The sequence below is a fragment of the Notothenia rossii genome, assembly GCF_949606895.1.
Source record: "Notothenia rossii genome assembly, chromosome: 8".
Classification (NCBI taxonomy): Eukaryota; Metazoa; Chordata; class Actinopteri; order Perciformes; family Nototheniidae; genus Notothenia; species Notothenia rossii.
Window position 1 is genome coordinate 5,088,181 of NC_136906.1, and position 21,509 is coordinate 5,109,689.

The 21,509-nt window shown below is 43.6% G+C and overlaps 1 protein-coding gene across 2 annotated transcripts in view; it reads left to right on the forward strand.

Annotated features, from left to right (window-relative positions):
* wizb (WIZ zinc finger b) overlaps nucleotides 1-21,509 on the forward strand; it is a 43,210-nt gene that overhangs the window by 13,653 nt on the left and 8,048 nt on the right. Inside the window, exons 9-15 of one of the 2 annotated variants that reach the window (XM_079644355.1) lie at nucleotides 5,304-5,438; nucleotides 6,376-6,912; nucleotides 7,594-8,007; nucleotides 11,062-11,565; nucleotides 13,019-13,570; nucleotides 14,150-14,361; nucleotides 20,984-21,227. In XM_079644355.1, the coding sequence (XP_079500481.1) occupies nucleotides 5,304-5,438; nucleotides 6,376-6,912; nucleotides 7,594-8,007; nucleotides 11,062-11,565; nucleotides 13,019-13,570; nucleotides 14,150-14,361; nucleotides 20,984-21,227 (2,598 nt within the window). Of the gene's footprint in view, nucleotides 1-5,303; nucleotides 5,439-6,375; nucleotides 6,913-7,593; nucleotides 8,008-11,061; nucleotides 11,566-13,018; nucleotides 13,571-14,149; nucleotides 14,362-20,926; nucleotides 21,228-21,509 lie in introns of both variants that reach the window. The other variant, XM_079644354.1, reaches the window with a different exon arrangement.

Here is a 21,509-nt window from a genome sequence, read left to right on the forward strand (position 1 = left end):
ACCTCTATCCGGTGCCGCACATTCAGGTCTTTTCAGCGCATCTGGCCGGTACGTGGGTGTTTTCCAAGGTGGACCTGGTGCGGGGATACCACCAGGTGCCCATGCACCCCCTGGACATTCCCAAGACAGCAGTGATAACGCCTTTTGGACTTTTTGAGTTCCTGCGGATGCCTTTTGGACTCAAGAATGCCGCTCAGATGTTCCAGCGCCTGATGGATTCGGTGCTGCGGGACCTGCCGTTTGTGTTTGTCTACCTCAACGACATACTCGTCGCCAGCGCTTCAGTGCAGGAGCACCTGTCCCACCTCCGAGCCCTTTTTACACGGCTCAACGAACACGGATTAATCATCAATCCTGCAAAGTGTCAGTTCGGGGTGTCTGACATTGATTTCCTGGGGCACCGCGTCACCAAGGGCGGTGCGACACCTCTGCCAGCGAAGGTGAAGGCTGTTGTGGCTTTTCCTCGCCCTCTCACAGCCCGGTCGCCCCGTGAGTTTCTGGGGATGGTGACTTTTTTACCACCGTTTCATCGCCCGGGCCGCGCACATCAAGTTTGTCAAGGGCTGAAAAAGGACGTGAGGACTTGGGCCAGGGAGTGCGTGGCTTGTCAACGCGCTAAGGTGCACCGCCACACGAAGGCCCCGTTGGAGCATTTCCTGGTGCCTGAGAGGAGGTTTGATCATGTCAATATTGACCTGGTTGGTCCATTGCCTTCCTCTCAGGGTTTTCCTACCTCCTCACCATGGTGGACAGAACGACCCGTTGGCCGGAGGCGGTCCCGCTCGTTTCGACGTCGGCAGCAGACGTTGCCCGGGCCTTCATTGCAACGTGGGTGTGTCGTTTTGGCACCCCGTCGGACATTTCCTCAGACAGGAGCTCTCAGTTCACGTCCGTACTCTGGAACGCCGTGGCAGGCGGTTTGGGGGTTAAGCTGCACAGGACTACCGCTTACCACCCTCAGGCTAACGGCCTCTGCGAGCGCTTCCATCGCTCCATGAAGGCGGCCCTAAAGGCCGGACTTACGGACGGTAAATGGGTCGACAAGCTGCCCTGGGTGATGCTGGGCCTGAGGACCGCACCTAAGGAAGATCTGCAGTGCTCTACAGCGGAGATGATCTACGGTCAGCCGCTGAGAGTTCCGGGGGATTTCCTCCCAAATGCATCAGCTCCCTGGTCTGCCACGGCCCAGCGGGTTTTCCTGCGAGACGCAGCGGAGGCTTTCGCTCCAGTTCCGACTTCGCAGCACGGTGCGCCAAGGTCTCAAGTTCCCGCGGAGCTACGCTCGGCTGGGCACGTTTTCATCCGTCACGACGCACACAGAGGCCCCCTGCAGCCCCCTTACGATGAACCTTTCCGGGTTTTGGAACACGGTGACAAACACCTGGTGGTCGACATGGGCGGTAAGGCAAAGCACGTCTCGGTTGACCGGGTGAAGGCTGCTCACTTGGACGTGGACCAGCCGGTGGTGCTGGCTCGGCCACCGAGACGGGGCCGCCCCCCGGCATTGATTCCTGTCAGGGAGTGCGGACCTGTTGTTCCGGTCCCTCCTATGACGGGGGCCGCACAGGTGGAAGTCGCTGTACCGACTCCGGTGCACAGGTCTCGTGGGAGCATGCGGGTTGTTCCTCCCCTCCATACGGATTTTGTTTACACGTGAATTCTGGGGGGGCTTGTGTGGTGACACCATGTTTGACCATAATTCACCTTTTGTATTGTGTTGCCACACGGACCCTTTAGTGGGAACACTTAACTTTAGCTCGTCTTTCCTGCCTAGCTTGTCATACTGAGCAGACGTGTATTTACCTTCTTCATGTTATCCGGTAATAAAGAGTGGAACTCTATTCTCAACACACCGCCTCCGACTCCCTTTCATCTGCACTACAATTGTCTCTTTTCCTGTCTGCCCTGTATGTGTTTTAAGCTGTGCTGAATTTTACTATGAGAATCAATACATCTTTAATTGTTAGGATATTAAATAATAGTCTAATTAATGTCAGTGTAACATGTCCATCAGAGTTTCTCAAAGGTGGGTTCTTTAAATGCTTTGTCAGTCAACCAAAGATGATCAATTAAATATGATAATAAAACAGTAAATAACCATAATGGAGATGCTGAAAACATCATTGTCTGCCATCGTGCATAAATAATTACTCTAACGATTATCAAAATATTTCTCGGCTACTGTTATGTCTCAACTAATCGATAATTCGACTAGTTTTAGCAGCTTTTTAGTTATTAAACTTGTCACAGATTTTCTATAAACTCAGAAATGTTGCCTGGATGAATACAGAAGACTGTAAATATGCATAAAGCGGTGGAAATGTGAGTTTAGATGCTGCCGCTGCTGTTTTAAGTGCCTTTGTAAGCTGTTTACTGAAAAAACACTGGACTGTCTGACCTGGTTGACACCGCCACAGGCTACAGTGAGTGAAGAGAATCAGGAGGGTGTCTGTGCAGAAAATCCGTCTGTGGGAGTGTGTGTTTGTGTGTATGTATGTCTGTGTATCTGTGTGTATATGTGTGTGTGTGAGAGAGAGAGAGAGAGTCCCTGATGCCCGGTGGTTATGTGGCACTCGGTGCATTTACCCAACCTCCGCCTCCACTCGATTGGTCACGCCTTAGCTTAGCGGTGCATATGGGGGCAAAATGGCTGCTTCCACCTCCCCGTAGACCCAAACAATAGCGGAGAAAACTGTCTGGTTTTCGGCTGAGTCCGATGCACTGCGGACGGGTGAGTACCGCGCATTTCCGTGCGTAATCTCCCCGCGTATATTTTATTCTGTAAACATGTAGTCAGACAACAGCCATTAAAAAAAGTATTCATCATGTGAGAGTATGTGGTGAACAATGTTGCAGGACATGCATGTTCAAAGCTCATAAAGCGGGTCAGTGTGTGTGTTTCATGTGTGATTTCGGCTCTTTGTGATCTGTGTTTTTGTGCGTGTGTGTGTCTGGGATGACGTCCAGTATTTTTCGCTGCTGCAGGATCTCTATAAATTCTCCACAGTTGCCCAATCCTCGCCATTTTTACTGTGCTTTGATTTTTTTTTTTATAGAGGACACGCTGTGCTTTCATGTGCAATCATTTGTGCATATTTTCAAGTGGTAAACTAAGAGTGAGATTTCCCAAAAACGTGCTAACTTTGTGCACTGATCCCCGGGTAATCCTATTACAACTTATCCGGAGTATAATGGAAGTATCACTTTTACTTCGGGAGGTGTCACTCTCCCTGAACGGATACAAAGTCAAGTTTAGTTGCGTTTTTTAGATATAAATAGCCGTCTGATTACGCATTGTCTCCGTTATAATAGATGGTGTTATAACGCTGCGCGAGGTGTCACATATTTTACAGTCCACAGATGAACTGACACGCGCAGATCCGCCCACCAGACAGAGAGCATTGTCTGTCTCCACGTCGCTTTTGATTTACCGATTTGTCGCAGAAAATGGCACTTTTGTTCCAGGAATGCCTGACTGCGGGGAACCAGAGAGACTGCCATGTTTGTTTCATACAGTAGTGCAGTTTTACTTTGTGTGTGTGTGACAGGAGCTGATTTATTTCCATGTGCATCATACAGAAGATGTTTTTATACTCTGTTATTTTAAGGAGGGATACATTACAGGATATTTCTGCCCTCAGCCTGCGTCTTTTATTCATCCTCAAATATGTATTCTTATGCTTTGAACAGCTGATTTATATTAGGTGCAGACAAAATTAAATCTGATTGATTTATGACAGATACTATAAAGATATTATTTGTCTTTTGACACATTATTTGGTCGATTTATCGATCAGTTGATAGATCCAGAAATCAAAACATCAATAGATATTTGGATGGTTTATTCTTTCTTATCATTTGCATGGCCTTTCTACACAGGAGCTGTACTCGACTGAAGATATTCTTATTTGACAAACACTAATTATCTTTTGTCGACTAATTGATTATCTGATTTTATCAACACATGAGTATTTCCACAAGAAAGTCATGGAAAACATCACTTGATTGAAATGTAGTATCCCCCAATAGGCCTCATTCTCACGGCATTTCTACAGAAGGGCTCTTTTTTCTTTGTTGACTAATTGATTAGCAGATTTAATTCATACATCTGTAAAATTGAGTCCCTCCACAATAAGTCATGTGAAAAACAGCACTTTATTTTAAGAGGATTGATTCAATCAATCAATCAATCAATCAATCAATCAATCAATGTTTATTTATATAGCCCAATATCACAAATGTTACATTTGTCTCAGTGGACTTCACAGTTTTTACAGAATATCAGTATGACAACACGACACCCTCTGTCCTTAGACCCTCACATCGTACATGGAAACACTTCCAGAGAGAAACCCACAGTTTAAAGGGGAACATGGGACAAACCTCAGGGAGAGCATCAGAGGAGTGATCCCTCTCCCAGGACGGACAGACGTGCAATAGATGCCGTGTGTAAATCAAAGAGATAATACATTTTACAACATAGGTAGACCAAGTGTTTGGAAATGCATGTGTCTATAATAACAAGGTGAATCCACGAGGATATCAACAATCCTGTGGGAGCCATCAGGGAAGTAGTATGGTGAGAGTCAGGCAGGACCGCAGAGACAGGTTCAGCCACGACTCGAAGTCCAGGTCTCAGATCAGGTCTCAGATCAGGACTCAGGATAGAGGATCCAGGACGCAGGACCGCAGCAGTATCTGTCCTATAGTTAACATGGCATTTTTTCTACACCAGGGCTGTCTTCGACTTAAACATTTCTTAGGCGTTTTAACGTTTTGTTCACTCGCATAAGTTGATTTGATTATTAAATCTGTTGAACTAAGATTCTCCACAAAAATCTGGGGAAAGCACTACTTTAAATATTATAATTTACCAGAGATGTGTTGATAGTTTTCCTTATTGTCGTATGCACTATAGCTACAGCTCAGTTCCCAGGCTCCTCCAACAATGCAATATACTTAACATAAAAAGGAAGGAGACATATAATGGTGCAAGCGAGGTGCAGGAGTTAGAAAAATATGTACAACAAAGATAGAATAAATGTCAAATGAAATACCGTACACTACATTAATAATAATAATAATACATTTGATTTCTAAGCGCTTTTTCAGGTGCTCAAAGACACTTAAACAGTGGTGATAAAAAGGAAATATAATAAAAATATGAAAACATAATTCACACATTAAAAGCCAGTCTGAATAAATACTGGTTAATGATAGTGATATATCCATGGTGAGATTTCACAGAGCTCTCAGCCATATGTTCTACTCTTTATATTAAAACACAGTTTGTGGTGTTATAGGTGAGGATGAGGAAGCAGCTGAGGACGAGGAGCAGCTCCAGCTTCCCACTCCGGAGGGTCTGAGCTCCGGGGAAACAAGGCAGCGCAGCCTGGACTCGGGAAGCCTCTCTCCTGGGGAGGATGCAGACTCAAAGGGTGAGGCGGGAACTAAAGTATGTCTTCCCCTCGAACGCTGACCCCCACCGTGTTGACAGGGGATTGGATTTGCTACAGCTCGAGCCTTATCGTAGCTGTCAGTGGGGGAAATTGTAAAAAGGGACCTCGGGTCGGCGTTGAGGAGTTCGGAGGCACTGCATCAGAGAGGGGGGGCTCCCCGGGGAAATCCTCACAGGCAGACACGTGTATTTAGAAGCTAATTTGGCAAGTGTTCCCGCAGAGTGGGTGAGGATGTAGACAGGAAGTGTAAGTGAGGTGACATTTCCTCTGGGGTTTCTGTGGCCTCTGAAGGAACCTGGGACACCTGCTGTTGCTTTGCAGGATGTCAATTGGATCAGTTACTTTTTGAAATGTATAAATAATGCGTAGAAACCTCCGATTTTAATCCTGGATTTATTCTGACACCTATTCAGAATACTTAATATAAATGATTTGATAACCAAATATTACGCTTTTTGGATTTTGACATTGCAGTAGTCCATATTGCTATTTCAATTAATTGTGCAGCCTTATTTAAAATGTCTCACCGACAGATGCACTGACCGATAGTTCAGAGGTCACTCACATATATCATAAATGTTTTTATGAGCTGCCTCACACACACACATCGTGTCTGTTTGGCACCACCTAAAAAACACCAACTCTGTTCAGTCTAACCTTATTAAGTTGTTGGATCCTGCACTTCCGACTTGATGGCAACAATTCATATTCACTGTTCACGACATGGTTAAGGTCAGAGACAATGTTTTTGGCGAATGTATTATTATGATATGTTTGTTCTTAGTGTCTGAACAGGTTTTCCTACACTCTTTGAGCAGATTTTCAATTCTAGTTCTTAGAAAAACCCCGCAATCAGGCGGTCCGAAATATTGAGTCCCTCTCTCACCTGCTGTGTTTGCCTCCTTTGCCCCTGCAGTCCGCTCCTTGAAGTGTGAGGTGTGTGGATCTCAGTTTGCCACGAGGCGGGGTCTCTCCATCCACGCCCGCTCTCACCTGCGCCGGCTGGGCCTCAGCGCCTCCGAGAGCTGGGGGGCGTCCGTCGACATCCTCCGCCAGATCTCCAAGCAGCGACACGTGGACGGCCAAAAACAAATCTCCTCTCTCCTGGAGCCCCTCTCCGCCAAGAACCCCTCTCCTTCTGATCCCCGGGAAGATGAGGCGTTAGGAGACATGGACTTAGACGAGAAGCCCCTCCCTCTCTCCCTCCTGGCCAAAGTAGCGAAAGCAGTGCGGCCCTGCTCTTCTTCCTCCTCTCCGGTCTCTTCTCCGGTTCCTCTTCGCTCTGGATCCCCCTCCTCGGTGGTGAGGAAAGCCCCCATCTCCTCTCTGCTGCCGGTGTCTTCCCCCTTACGTTCCCCCGAACGCAAGGCCGGGGGAATGAAAGGCTTTACCTCCAACCTCTCCAACAAACCCATCTGGGCGCCGCAGGAGAATGACGCTCCGCTCAACCTCAGTGAGTTTTGTTTTTTCTGCGTTCACATTTTTAAAATAAATGTCTTCTCTTAACCACTTGTCCTTGACCTCGAAGGAAAATGTTATGAGGACAAGAAAATATGCAAAGGAGAATACTTAAAGACAATTGTGTTGCTAAGAGAATCCCACTGCTCTTATACGAGGCTACGGATGTTTGTTTTTTAAAAGCAACTTTATTTATAAGATGACGTCCTGTGTCTTTTCCTATCCACACTTATTTGACCTCTGATAAAAGACAGTATGAGGCCAAGGGAAGATTATTAAGGAGAAGGGTTGTAGTGTTAAAAATACTAGGCGATGGATGATGGTTATTTAAAACTTTATTTATAACACATTGAGTACAGTGACAAACTAGGATTCGTGTACAAAACAGGATCACACATCCTAAGGAGAATGATTTCATGTATTCATAGAAAACAATTGAACATTTCGGACGGCATTTTCTTGGTGAAGGATCGTCCAGTAGTGTCCCTTGTGCTAAAGTAGATAAGAAAGGAAGCATTGAATAATTTTTCCTTAGCATTCAAGGAATTAAACCATATCTTATCATGGTATCCCACTTAGATTCTTCTTGGTGATTTTACACATTTCGAAACCTTCCTGAGGCAACAAACATTATTCCTCCGCAGCATTATCTAACTTATTTCTTCTTCCTGTTCAGCGCTGGAGGTGGACCCCAACAAGGACATCGTGTGCCACCTGTGCGGCGCCTGGTTTGAGACTCGGAAAGGTTTGTCCAGCCACGCCCGAGCCCACCTGCGGCACTTCGGGGTGGAGTACTCCGAATCCAAGGGCTCTCCCATCGACCTGCTACACCGGCTCATCGACACGGACGACTTCAAGCACAAAGCCGGGGCCATGCACCTGGACGATGGTCCGCGGTCCTCCTCCCTGCTGAGCCTCTCCTCCTCTTCCTCCTCCTCTTCCTCCCTCCTGTACAAGGTGACCACAGCTCGGGGGGGGGCCACGTCCAAAGCTACCTCATCGTTACTCGGCCCGCCTGCCAAGCGCAACAAGTCCTCCTCCATGAGGGTCTTCCGCCTGAGCAGTGGGGAGCTCATGGCCCTGCCGCACAGTGAGTGTTGTTTACAGTAGTTATGGGACATGCATAAAGTGGGCTTCACGTGTCCGAATTTGATCCGTAATGATTCTGTTTTCTGTTTTATTCTGTAAAAACACTCTTCTTGTGTCATTTCTGGTTTCCCTTCTTTTCGTGCCCCGCCCTGATTCTATCCACCTTTGTGTGATCACCCTGCAGCCCTTTGTTGTGTCTCAATTGGCGTACTTCTGTACTTACATCTGCTATTTTGAGTGCATGAGCGTGTCCAAAATGTGAGCAGTGGGGAGCTCATGGCCCTGCCGCGCAGTCAGTGTTGTTTCACAGGAGATATGGGACAAGTAGAAACAAGAGTGGGCTTTACATGTCAGAATTATCTGTCATGATTTTGTTTTTTTCAGTTTTATTTAGTAAAAGCACCCTTGTGTCATGTCTGATGGATTTATGGGACAACACTTAACATAAAGTGGGCTTCACTAGTCCGAATCTGTTGATCATGATCTTTAATTGTTTTTGTTGTGTTTTGTTAAAGCTGTCTTCTTGTGTCTTGTCTGATTTCACTTCTAGTCTTTATGCTTTCCTGCCTTTTTGTGATTGTATGCCCCGCCCTGATTCTATCCACCTTTGTGTAATTACTCTGCTGCCCTTTACTGTGTCTCAATTGGCGTACTTCTGTACTTACATTTGGTATTTTGATTGCATAAGTGTGGCCCAATGTGAAGTAGGGCAAAATGCACTGAGTACCCGGGTGGTGCCCTCTTAACGGTCAAAAAGCACTTAAAGATCGCCATATTTTCTACGTAGTGGAAGTCTCATTACCAGCCGCTGTTGCTTCAGTGAACATTACAATTACATGCGTGGTTTTCTTTCAATATTTATTTATCATCCTGGTGTAACGGGTCACAACCGCAAGCGACCTGTTATCGATCAGGAAACGACAGCGAAGCATCTGGGTGTCTTTTCTGGCATTTATTCTGAGAACAAAAACAATATTCTCTTTACATCAGCGTTGCTCATCCTCAGCAGTGCTCACTTCAGTGTGACTCTAGTATTTATTTATACATACTAGCTTATTTATACAATGAGAAATTATTAAATGACCAAGAAAATCTTATTTTTAAGTAACCACACAAAATACAAACATACCTGAGAACATGTTTACAAAAGAAAAGAAAGAAAAGTCAGAAAGTGTTGACATGTAAACAAAGAAAATCACGCAGATCGCGTCTATTTCCCGCCAAAACCACAGGGTAAATATCACTCAAAAATACAATTTCTTATGGTGGAAACTTAACAAAAACGGGTTAATAATATACCCAAATTGAAACTTAACAACATACATCACTTTCATAAACTTAAATAGCCGGTTTAACACGCAAAATTGTAATTTATAAACTAATAATTATTTATAGGCCTAGACATTTTTAACTCCGTTACACCTGTAGGCTATACTGCTGGGAAAATAAGGCACCATACATTTTATTGGGTTAATTCAACCATCTGTAATGATTTTCTACTGCAAACAATAATGTTGCTAGCTGTTAGCCGTGTAGCTAGTTGGCTATTGTTGTTTTTGGTGTTTGATTTAAGACAACACTACACGGATGAAATGAATCCACAGTGCACGCAAAGCAGTTTGAAGTAACCCAATTGAGACACAGCACTTGTGTTGTTGCCTACGTTCTCCAGCTGTGTGTTGTTGATGTGAGCCTGTTTTCTCTCTCGGTTTGTTGTTAGTGTTTCCCGTCTTTGTTACCTGATGTGATCAGTCTGTCTTTATTCGTCCCCTGATTATTCCTCATGTTCCCCTGTGGATTTGCTACCCATGTTTAGTTTTGTCTGCTTTTCCTTGTTTTGATTTCCTTCTTCCTCAGTTTTGTGGTTACCAGCTTTTTGTTATGAGTTTTGTAAAGCTTGCTTTCGGTTATTTATACCTTCTTTCCTTTGGTTTCCGTGTTTGGGTTCACCGCCTACTAGAACCTTGAAACCAGACACAACACAAAGATTTCAAGATTTCAATTTCAAGATTTCCAGGCTTTATTGTCATTAGCTACAGTGTAGATGTGTCAATGAAACACTAAGATCACAGGCTCCTCCAACAGTGCAACATATATAGAGGACATAGAACAGATCAAATAGTGCAAGTAAATACAAATCAAATAGATATAGTGCAAGAAGAAAGAGAGTGTGTTAAGAAAATGAAACAGAAAATGAAACTAAGATTATGACACTGTTGAGGTGGGAAGTAGTGGAGTACAAATACTTTGTTACTGTACTTAAGCGCATTGTTCTGGTATCAGTACTTTACTCCACTACTTATTTTTCTGACGACCTTTTACTTTGGGTTCAAAATGTAAGAAGTCAAATACCTGTACTTTCTACTTCTTACATGTTGAACTCAAATACCTGTACTTTCTACTTCTTACATGTTGAACTCAAATACCTGTACTTTCTACTTCTCACATGTTGAACACAAATACCTGTACTTTCTACTTCTTACATGTTGAACACAAATACCTGTACTTTCTACTTCTTACATGTTGAACTCAAATACCTGTACTTTCTACTTCTTACATGTTGAACACAGATACCTGTACTTTCTACTTCTCTCATTTTCCAAACAGGCTGGTTCCTTTAGTTTGAATGTGTGTTTGGTGGCGTGATCATTATTCTTTAGAGTCATTGCGTGCCTATTGATTTGAACACGATCCGTGTATCCATCATTTCCTGGTCTTCTCTAAAGAAGAGGGACCAATGGAAACGTTGTCATGTTGCCGTTGGTCACCATGGAAACATTCATTAGCTAACAATGACATTATTGTTCTATTAATATAAAGGGAGGTCAGGTACTCTTTAAAACAGCTGCTAGTTATGGGTACTTTTTACTGAAGGACATTTCAAAGCCTCTTTACTTTGACTTGAGTAAAGAAGTTTAGTCAGTACTTCTACTTTCACCAGAGTATTTTTAAACACGAGTATCTGTACTTCTACTTGAATAAAGGATGTGTGTACTTTAACATCTCTGCTGTTTGCTTTCTCTGTTGAACCCATTTCTCATCTCTAATCCTCTAGGCGAACCTCTGAAGGAAATAGGCTGTGAGTTCTGCGGGGAATACTTTGAGAACCGTAAAGGCCTCAGCAGCCACGCCCGATCCCACCTGCGTCAGATGGGAATCACCGAGTGGTCGGTCAACGGCTCGCCCATCGACACCCTGAGGGAAGTCATCACGAGACGAGGCCTGCCTTGTGCTCTTCCTCTGAAACCTCTCAAAACTCCCCCTCACTCCTCTCCGGGACCCCCTCGTTCCCCCTTGCCTACCTCCTCCTCGTCTCCTTCCTCCTCCCTCCTAAGCCGTCTGCCCTTCGCCTTCGCCCGCCCTGCCAGTCCTCTTCAGTCTAAATCCAGCTCCACTCCCCCCACCTCTTCTTCCAGCGGGCTGATCCTGAATCTGAAGCCCGAGCCGGTGCAGATGGAGGTCACAGCTCCTGGATCTGTTGGAAGGACGTCAGGATTCTCCGGTGACGCTCTGAACTGCAGCTGGAGCAGCTCCGACAGCGTGTTCCCCCTCAACCTGGGTAATATATATTATTATGTTAATGTCATTTAGATCACTTCTGAAAACCCACCTCTTCCCCTTAGCGTATTGACATCTTGTAGATTGTTGCTTTTATTGCTTTTAAATCGTCTATTGTTTTTGCTTGTACTTGTTTAAGGTGTGTGAGCTGAGCTGTGTGATTTGTTTAATGTTTTGTGTGTTTATTTGACTGTACAGCACTTTGGTCTGGAGGTTTTAAAGTGCTTTATAAATAAAGCTGTATTGTATCAGTGATTTTCAACCACTGTGCTGTGAGAGATCGCCAGGTGTGCCATGGGAAATTGGCCAGTTAAACTTAATAGGTACAAAAAATTGCTATGTTGTTGCTGCAAATAATTAGCCATTGGTGAGCCGTGTGTGGGGAAAAGCTACCCAACAGTGCTATGGTCCCCAGCAAGCTTAAACGTCCTCTTCAAACCAAACACCTGTCTCTTCAAAACTAGAACACAGACTATTTTGTTCGCCTGAGTAAACAAAGAACAACCAGAAAGGGGTCTGAGAGCTCCCCAAGCTAGCTTCCTGCCACAATTAGTAACACTTAAATCAGACTTCAGTTCCACCTGGAGTAAATCCACCAGCTACCCTGCAGTATACAAAGTCATTCAAACTAGCTGCACCTTTACCAGCTTTGAGAACACTTTCATGATCAATCATTATAAAACATATCATATATATTATTCTGAAATGGACCAATCTGCACAACGACTACTTTTACTGTCAATACTTTCACTATATTTTGATGAGAATACTTTTCTACTTTTACTTGAGGAACATTTTGAATGCAGGACTTTTACTGTAACAGAGTATTCCTACACTCTGGTACTTCTACTTTTACTCAAGTACAAGATCTGAGTACTTCTACTTTTACTCAAGTACAAATCTGAGTACTTCTACTTTTACTCAAGAACAAGATCTGAGTACTTCTACTTTCACTTAAGTACAATATCTGAGTACTTCTACTTTTACTGAAGTACAAGATCTGAGTACTTCTACTTTTACTGAAGTACAAGACCTGAGTACTTCTACTTTAACTCAAATACAAGATCTGAGTACTTCTACTTTTACTCAAGTACAAGATCTGAGTACTTCTACTTTAACTCAAATACAAGATCTGAGTACTTCTACTTTTACTCAAGTACAAGATCTGAGTACTTCTACTTTAACTCAAATACAAGATCTGAGTACTTCTACTTTTACTCAAGTACAAGATCTGAGTACTTCTACTTTTACTCAAGTACAGGATTTGAGTACTTCTACTTTTACTCAAGTACAAGATCAGAGTACTTCTACTTTTACTCAAGTACAAGATCTGAGTACTTCTACTTTTACTCAAGTACAAGACCTGAGTACTTCTTCCACCTCTGAAAAAACACTGATTTAGATTATAATAACCACGTTTCTCTCCACTGAGTCTCCCTCTGCTCTTTCCACAGCCATGTCCCACGAGGTGGAGCCTACGAGGGATATCCGCTGTGAGTTCTGCGGGGAATACTTTGAGAACCGTAAAGGCCTCAGCAGCCACGCCCGATCCCACCTGCGTCAGATGGGAATCACCGAGTGGTCGGTCAACGGCTCGCCCATCGACACCCTGAGGGAGGTCATGCACAAACAAGGGGGGGGAACATCCTCTCGATCGGACCAGGGAGTGAAGAAGGAGTCGACTCCAGGAGCCAGCAGCCCTTTGTGGGATAACATCGGCAGTTCAGAGGGTTTGGGCGTTTCTGGATACCAGTTGTCTAAATACCGTAAATCTCCACTGAGTTTGCTGCAGTCGGGGGGGTCGAGGCTCCACAAGCAGGGTCTGGGGTCTGCATCTGCTACCCCTCCTGCAGGGAAGTTCTTCAGGGTGTCTCCACTGGGGAAAAGACCTCTTTCTGAGGAGGGCCAATCAGTGGAGACCACCCATTCACTAAAAACTTTCTCACCTCTGACGCATGATTTCTCATACAAAAGAAAACCCTCCCCGGACAAACACGGACACCAGGGTGAGTTGTACGGAGGTTTTTATTATATTGTGTTGAATTGCGTGGGGGTCAACCATGGTGCTGAGAACATTCTAATGCACATTTTACTTGTCTAGTTTTGACTGTAACTTAATTTATAACACATTGAGTACAATGAAAGACTCAATGCTGTATAATTTAAGTCAGATTTCCTGGCCAATACATGATCCCACCTCCTAAGAACAATATTTTAAATACAATTAAAAAGGTAATTGAAGGAATGGTGTGTCGCTTAAAATCTTGCTGCTAGGAAATGTGGGACGGCATTATCTCCTTTCCTTTGTTAAAGTATGATCCAGTGTATGCTAAAGGAGATAATCACATTACAACTCAACTCATCATCTCTTATTATAGCTTCCCAATTAGATTCTTCTGGGTCATTTTACTCATTTCAAAACCTTCTTTAAAAAAAAAAAAAGGTTTCCAACCAGTAGAAGGAAAGATGGTTCGATCCCCATGCCCCGGTTGGCAACATGTATTGACCCTGGGCCAGATAATGAACCCTCAAAAAGACAGAAAAATCCCGATATAAACGTCCTCCATTTACCCTGTGTTTCTCAGATCCCAGTTGCGAGCTGTGTGGCTTCTACTTTGAGAACCGAAAGGCTCTGGCCAGCCACGCCCGGGCCCACCTGAGGCAGTTTGGGGTGACTGAGTGGTGCGTGAACGGATCCCCCATCGAGACGCTCAGCGCGTGGATCCGCAGCCGGCCGCAGAAGGTGTTGGAGATGCATCGCAGCTACATGCAGGGCACCCGCACCACCCTCAAGAAGGTGAGGAGAGGCTGTTTGTTGTTGTTAATCAAGTGGTACATGAATGATGTCTTTTTGTACGCTGACCCAAAAGTTATCATTGCAAGGGCTCCCTCTACAAAAACCCAATAGGATTCTTTCATTGGATTTTGGATTATTGCAGAAAATAAGATTTGTGGCCAACAAAAATGTTGTTAGGCAGGATTCTCTCCACATATTAACACCACTTTTATACGTGTAAAACAATGCAATCTCCATAAGTAAAAAGCTAACATTAGGCAATCACGGTCACATGACTTCACCACCGCTAAGCTAAAGGCAGATAATGTTCAAGAAAAATGACATAATGAAGTGGTACATGGAGGACGTATGTATGATGTACTTCAACCTGGAATTTAGCATCGCAAGGGCTCCTTTTAAGACATCGGGAATATTCCATTTAGGGCTGCACGATATTGAAAAAAACGATATTCTTTTGCCCTTGCAGTTTTTTTAACTATATTTAACCGGATGAAGGATTTTAGTCAAGGACGTCTGGATCTTAACTGGTTGACTCATCATACCTTAAGTCATGATCTTACATGTCACGATAATGCAGGTTGCTTACCCTCAAATAAGGGGGTTCATCTGTGAAGGAAGAAGAGTGGTGTCTAGAAGGGATCCAAGAGATTAAACGTATTACATTAAACTATAGGAAGTGAAGCTTCCTATAGTTGAATCACATTAGGGAATTAACACACGTGACCAAATAGGTAATTTAACTTTTTATTCCACAATTAAAACCTTTTTTGTGCAAATAGCAGCAAAGTAGTGGACATCTTTTAAACAACATTATAAAAATAAAATTAAGAACCGCTATACACCAGCTCCTTTATGCCGTTTTGAACCTTTCTCATATGGTGTAACACCGGCAAAGGCATCTGAAATAGTTGTTTGCTGTGCATGCAGGCTCTGAGTCTGCATGTCACTCACTCAAGTGCCCCTGACATGAGAGCCGCGCAAGTTTTCCTTTTGTAGCAAGCAGCAAAATAATTGTAACATGACGTGTTTGAGTTAATTTACCTACTTAATATCGAACGCCCTAAAAAAAAAAAAAAAAGATTGCACGTCCCTGCGATGTGAATATCGCGGTTATCGCCATGACACGGTATATCGTTCAGCCCTAATTCCATTGCATTTTGGAATATTGCAGAAATTATGATCTGTGGCAAATGCACGTTTATGTTCAACAGGATAATCTCCACATGTTAACACCACTTTTATAACAGTTCAAGTGTAGATCCAGTCTCCAGAAGTAAAAATCTAACATTAGGTTATAAAGGAACTGCCTGTACATCACGGTCACATGACTTCACGTCATCACAAGCTAAAGGCGGATAATGTTTGACAAAATCACATTAAGTACTCTCATTTAGACACTCGCTACGAACAGGACACGTAGACGCTTCAGTAATTTAACAGTGGGGTATTTACGGACGTTTTTCATGTCGTAGAAAAAACATGAAATCTCTTCAGCTTGCGTTAACCACAGACCTTATTTCAGCCTGTAACAAAAACTTGTTATGAAAAGAAAACGTTGAATGCTGGTTTCCAGGTGAGCGCATGTGTATTTATTCACAAGTTCTCCAGCTTTACTCGGCTTTATCTTGTGTCCCTGTCACTCCAGCGAGGTCTATTGTTGCCAGTCTGAATGTCTGCTTATCTCAGAGAGGAGAAAGCTATGAGTAGAAGAACTTGTTCCTCCCACAAAGCTCCGCAGCTATACGACACCAGATCATAACCTACTGAGCTACTTTCCTGAAACGCTCTCTTTCCTGCCAGTGTCTGTGGATAGACTTCACGCTCAGACATGAGACAATCCTCAGCTGGTGCTCGACAGACATTTTGTGTCCTGGAACGCTTCAGAGACATGTTGTCTAACAGCTTTGAGCCTTACTGTAGATACTGTGTCTTAACACCCAGAAGAAAAAAAAGAAATCACTGTGGGGACGCGTGCCAGAGCAACTGGGCTATTGACTTGATAGTTTCCATAGAAACAAGGGAGCCTGGCAGCTTATGTTTCATCCTCGGATGAATTATTGCATTCTGTTGATGGAAGAAAACGTACGTTTGTTCTCTCTCTCCTGAATTAGTTTCTGGTGCATATGCGTCACTGTCGCACCTTCTCCCTGAGCTGTGATGTGACACACATACAGAACGGATCGTCTTTTAAATGTCATTGCGTTCGTAGTTTCAAGGTTTCTTTAATTCTGGAGAAATGCATGAACCAAACTGTATATAATTAATTGTACTGTACTACTGATAGACTTACCCTATAGATTGTTTGTTGATTCGTTGATAGACAGAAATGAATCTGCAGCCATGTGTGATAAACCCTTTTTCAGGCAAATAGATTTTAACAGAAATATACAGTTGCAAGTGAACCCTTTGGAATTACCTGGATTTCTGGATAAGTTGGTCATAAAATGGAGGAAGCCACTGCTGTCCAGAAAAAACATTGCTGCACGTTTGAAGTTTGCAAAAGAGCACCTGGATGTTCCACAGCACTACTAGCAAAATATTCTGTGGACAGATGAAACCAAAGTTGAGTTGTTTTGAAGGAACACACAACGCTATGTGTGGAGAGAAAAAGGCACAGCACACCAACATCAAAACCTCATCCCAACTGTGAAGTATGGTGGAGGGAGCATCATGGTTTGGGGCTGCTTTGCTGCCTCAGGGCCTGGACAGATTGCCATCATCCACGGAAAAATGAATTCTCAAGTTGATCAAGACATTTAGCTGGAGAACTTAAGGCCATCTGTCCACCAACTGAAGCTCAACAGAAGATGGGTGATGCAACAGGACAACGACCCAAAGCACAGAAGTGAATCAACAACAGAATGGCTTCAACAGAAGAAAATAGGCCTTCTGGAGTGGCCCAGTCAGAGTCCTGACCTCAACCCAATTGAGATGCTGTGGCCTGACCTCAAGAGAGCCATTCACACCAGACATCCCAAGAATATTGCTGAACTGAAACAGTTTTGTAAAGAGGAATGGTCCAAAAGTCCTCCTGACCGTTGTGCAGGTCTGATATGCAACTATAGGAAACGTTTGGTTGAGGTTATTGCTGCCAAAGGAGGGTCAACCAGTTATTAAATCCAACGGTTCACATACTTTTTCCACCCTGCACTGTGAATGTTTACATGGTGTGTTCAATAAAAACATAAAAACATATCATTGTTTGTGTGGTTTTAGCTTAAGCAGACTGTGTTTGTCTATTGTTGTGACTTAGATGAAGATCAGAACACATTTAGTGACCAATTTATGCAGAAATCCAGGAAGTTCCAAAGGGTTCACATACTTTTCCTTGCAACTGTACATTGGAAAACAACCTCTAGAAAATTGTGATGGTCATTTTGTATAGCCTGAAGGATTAAAGGGGTCCTATTCTGCTCATGGTTAGGTTCATATCAGTATGTAGTACCTCTGTGACATGTCTCCATGATTTAATGTTCAAAAAGCTCTTTATTGTTCTCATACAGCCTGTGCTGCAGTACCTCTTTTCACCCTCTGTCTGACACCAGAGCCCAGTCTGCTCTGATTGGTTAGCTGGCCGGCTTTCTTGTGATTGGTCAACCGCTTAGAGATGTCCCGCCCCTTAGCCTATCACGTACAATGTGTTGGAGCGCTAGACAATAGCAGATTACACACTTTAGGTAAGGGAAAACCCCCAAAGCATCATATCGCTCCTTTAATTAAAAAACCTTTGGCAGATGAATCGACATTAAAAATAATAATGAGCTATTCAAAGTTGTAGGTCTTCAATTAAATGTCATGAAACATTTCCATCATAATTTCCCAAGGGGTCATTCCTCTGTCGCCCAGATTGAAATGGCAAATAAAGGGACCATGAAAAAGGATCCCATGTTGCCTGCTCTTTATCAAACCTTTTCAAAAGCTTACGAGATTATTAAACTGGGGAATATGGACACACTCCTATTTCCCAGAGTCCATGGATGAACAACAATCCAAAGCTTAAGATATTAAATCTGAAACCACATCATGTTTGGGATATTTTCCTGCTACAGTATTAATTAATTGTGATTAAAGCTCATTTTCTGTGAATCGTCTTACCTTATTTTAAGGCCCGGACACACCAAGCCGATTTTGGCCGTCGATGGGCGTCAGGACGACGATGAGCGTCGACACGCCCTACTCAGATTGGTGTTTCCCGCACCGTTGTGTCTTTTCAGCCGTGCCGACGCCTTTCCGGCCGAAAACCCGCCGATTCAATATTTCGAATCGGTGGGCAGTCGGCAAAGAAATCACTCTGATTGGCTGTTCAGCTTAGCGAATCAGTGCATGAGAAGCAAAACGGAAGTGAGGGACCAAACAAAACTATTAAGAAGGCACATGTGAGATTGAATTGAACTCCAGCTCTCGACACAGGTTGGGGAAAGCCCCATGAGCTTCTCGCTGTAGAGTGAAAATGGTACGCACATGCTATTTGTTGTTTGTTTATATCACCCAGTCTGTTCTTCTTCTCTCGGTTATCACGCAGTCTGTCTTCCGGTTGTTGCCTCTTTTGAATGACGAATACACACTACCGCCGCCTGCTGGTAAGGAGAGTTATTGCCAGTCACGCATGCGCAGTTCGTACGTGCTTCTTGCCCGTCGGCTGAAGTGTTTGCGGTGTGTTCCAGTGCGACAAGTGGTAGGGGTGGGCGATACCACAACATCTGGATTCGATCCGATACCAAGTATTTCAGGGCCAGTATCGCCGATACCGATACTTTTTTAAATGAAAAGCGTTTTATGTACATTCATATAGGGGAGAGCTGCATGACATGATTTTTGAGCTGAAAGCATCATAAATAGACTAAATCTGAATTCATTTTCATGAATAAAGACAGGACAGTTTTTATAGCCAAATAGACGTTTTACTTTTGCAAATTTAAAGTGCAAACATGAAAAATAACAATCCAAAGTGGCCAGAGTAGCGAACTGTCTTCTTGCACACATCACAGCTACATTTTAATTGCCAGTTGTGAAATTGCTCCACACAACGCTCCTCTTTCTCTCAGCCATCATGCGCGTGTGTGTGTTGCACTCGCGAGTCGCTGGCTGCTGCTGCCCTGCTGGCTGCTGTCAGTCGGCTTGATAATCGGCGTTCAAGCAGGGAGCGTGCTGCGCGAGCCTCGAGGAGAGGAGAAGAGAAGAGCGCATATACTTGTGTTCGTCTGCACATCGTTTTTTGAAGAAATGGACGAGTAGAGGAGACGGAAGAAAAAGTATAAAAGTATCAATCCTATTGGCTCTAGTATCGATATTTTGAAACGTAACGTATTATCGGAAATATTGATATTTTGGGATCGATCCGCCCACCCCTCGATCCGCCCACCCCTAACACATGGCCAGGACGCAGAGACGAGAGGCGACACAACAGCCGGGGGTCCGTCTGTGTCAGTTCTTTGGTGTCAGCTTGGTGTGTCCGGGCCTTAAGATGTTCAGTTCTGTTTATGTATATGTATATTGATTGTATAAGCCACAGATCTCTGCTCACAGGTGTTTTTAATTGCATTATTGATTAGACACGTCCATCAGGTTCAGACGAGAGCTAATCAGGAAACGAGTGAAAACACCTGTGCGAGGAATGTAGGTGTTAAAACTAAAACTATATTATATTTTATTCCTCAACGTAACATGTGTTGTCTGTTATGGATAGAATGTATATTAACTTAAAGTGAAAGATAGCTTTCTTTCTACAGCAAAGTAAAGGAATATTTGGACATTTATTGACATTAAGGCTATTTGTCTTCTTGCCTAGATTTAGTAGACTAAAACTACTATCATATCTGTACGATAAATACAAAGCTACAACCAGTTAGCTTAGCCTAGCATGTACAGTCGCTGCGCAAGGCAAGAAATGTCCTGTTCCTCAACTCAGATACTTCTGTTACCACGCTTTCATGTAGTACACTGTGTACACTATTTACTTTCTTGTGTAGTGTGCGTATTTCAACATGGTAGTGTCATTTTTAATCGCACATGCCTGCTGTGAACTTTACACAAATAACGTTTACCGCTGTAAGCTAACTAGCTAGCCCGCTAGTCTTTGTGTTATCCTTTGCTGTACCGATCATAAGAGACTGCGAATGTGAGCATTATTTGGCCTTATAAGGACAAAAGTAGTGCCACAAGTTATATTTAATGTATTGTGATTTATAACACAAGGATACCACAGTTCAAGTTTAGTGGGTTTTATGCTGATTAGGAAACTCACCACTATTTACTTTCTTGCGTAGTGTGTGTAATTCAACGTGGTGGTTTCATTTTTAACCGTACACTGCTGTTGTGAATTTTACGCAAATAGCGATTGCCGCTGTTAGCTAGTTAGCCCGCTAGTCTTTGTTATGTTTACAGCACCAAATCATGAGAGACAGCTATTGTGAGCATTTGGCCTTATAATGACATTACTAGTACCAGAAGTTATCTTTGATATTATATGATTATTATTATTACACCAGCACACTGCGGCTAAAGTATCAGTTGTTGATATGTAATGTAATGCTGATTAGGAAACTCATCTCTGTCCCTCTTCCAGAAGAGCAGCTCTCCTCTCACAACGGATTCTGATCATATCCTCCCCATCTCATCGCAGAAGACCTCCTCTTCCTCCTCCTCCTCCTCCTCATCCTCTCAGTGGTCTTCTTCTTTCGCTGTGAGCCTGGTGAGGCCTCTGACCAGAGACGTCAGCCAGGGTTCTTCAAAGACCGCTGAAGGGGAATCTGGTCTCGACCTAAACTCTCCGTTCAGACCCGATCGTGGCAGCCCGTCGCGGCTCGCTGACTTCCCTCTTCAAGCTCAGGTGGCACGAAGTGAGCTTAACGTCCGCCTGCCCAGAGGTACGTCAGGATACACCAAAACAAAACTCACTTCTTCAGACGGGCTTTTAATGTGTGAATAATGTTGTGATGCTGTTTTAATTACACTTTTTATATTTATTTGATTTCCTTCTTATCACCACTTTAAAGTGTCTTTTGAGCAACGGAAAAAGCGCTTAGATATTAAATGTATTATTATTAAATGTTATTGCACTCAATCAGATACATATGCCTGCATACAATACACCCACTTCTTCAGATGTTTTACCTTTTGTCAACTGGATGTATTCATACTGAGGTAGT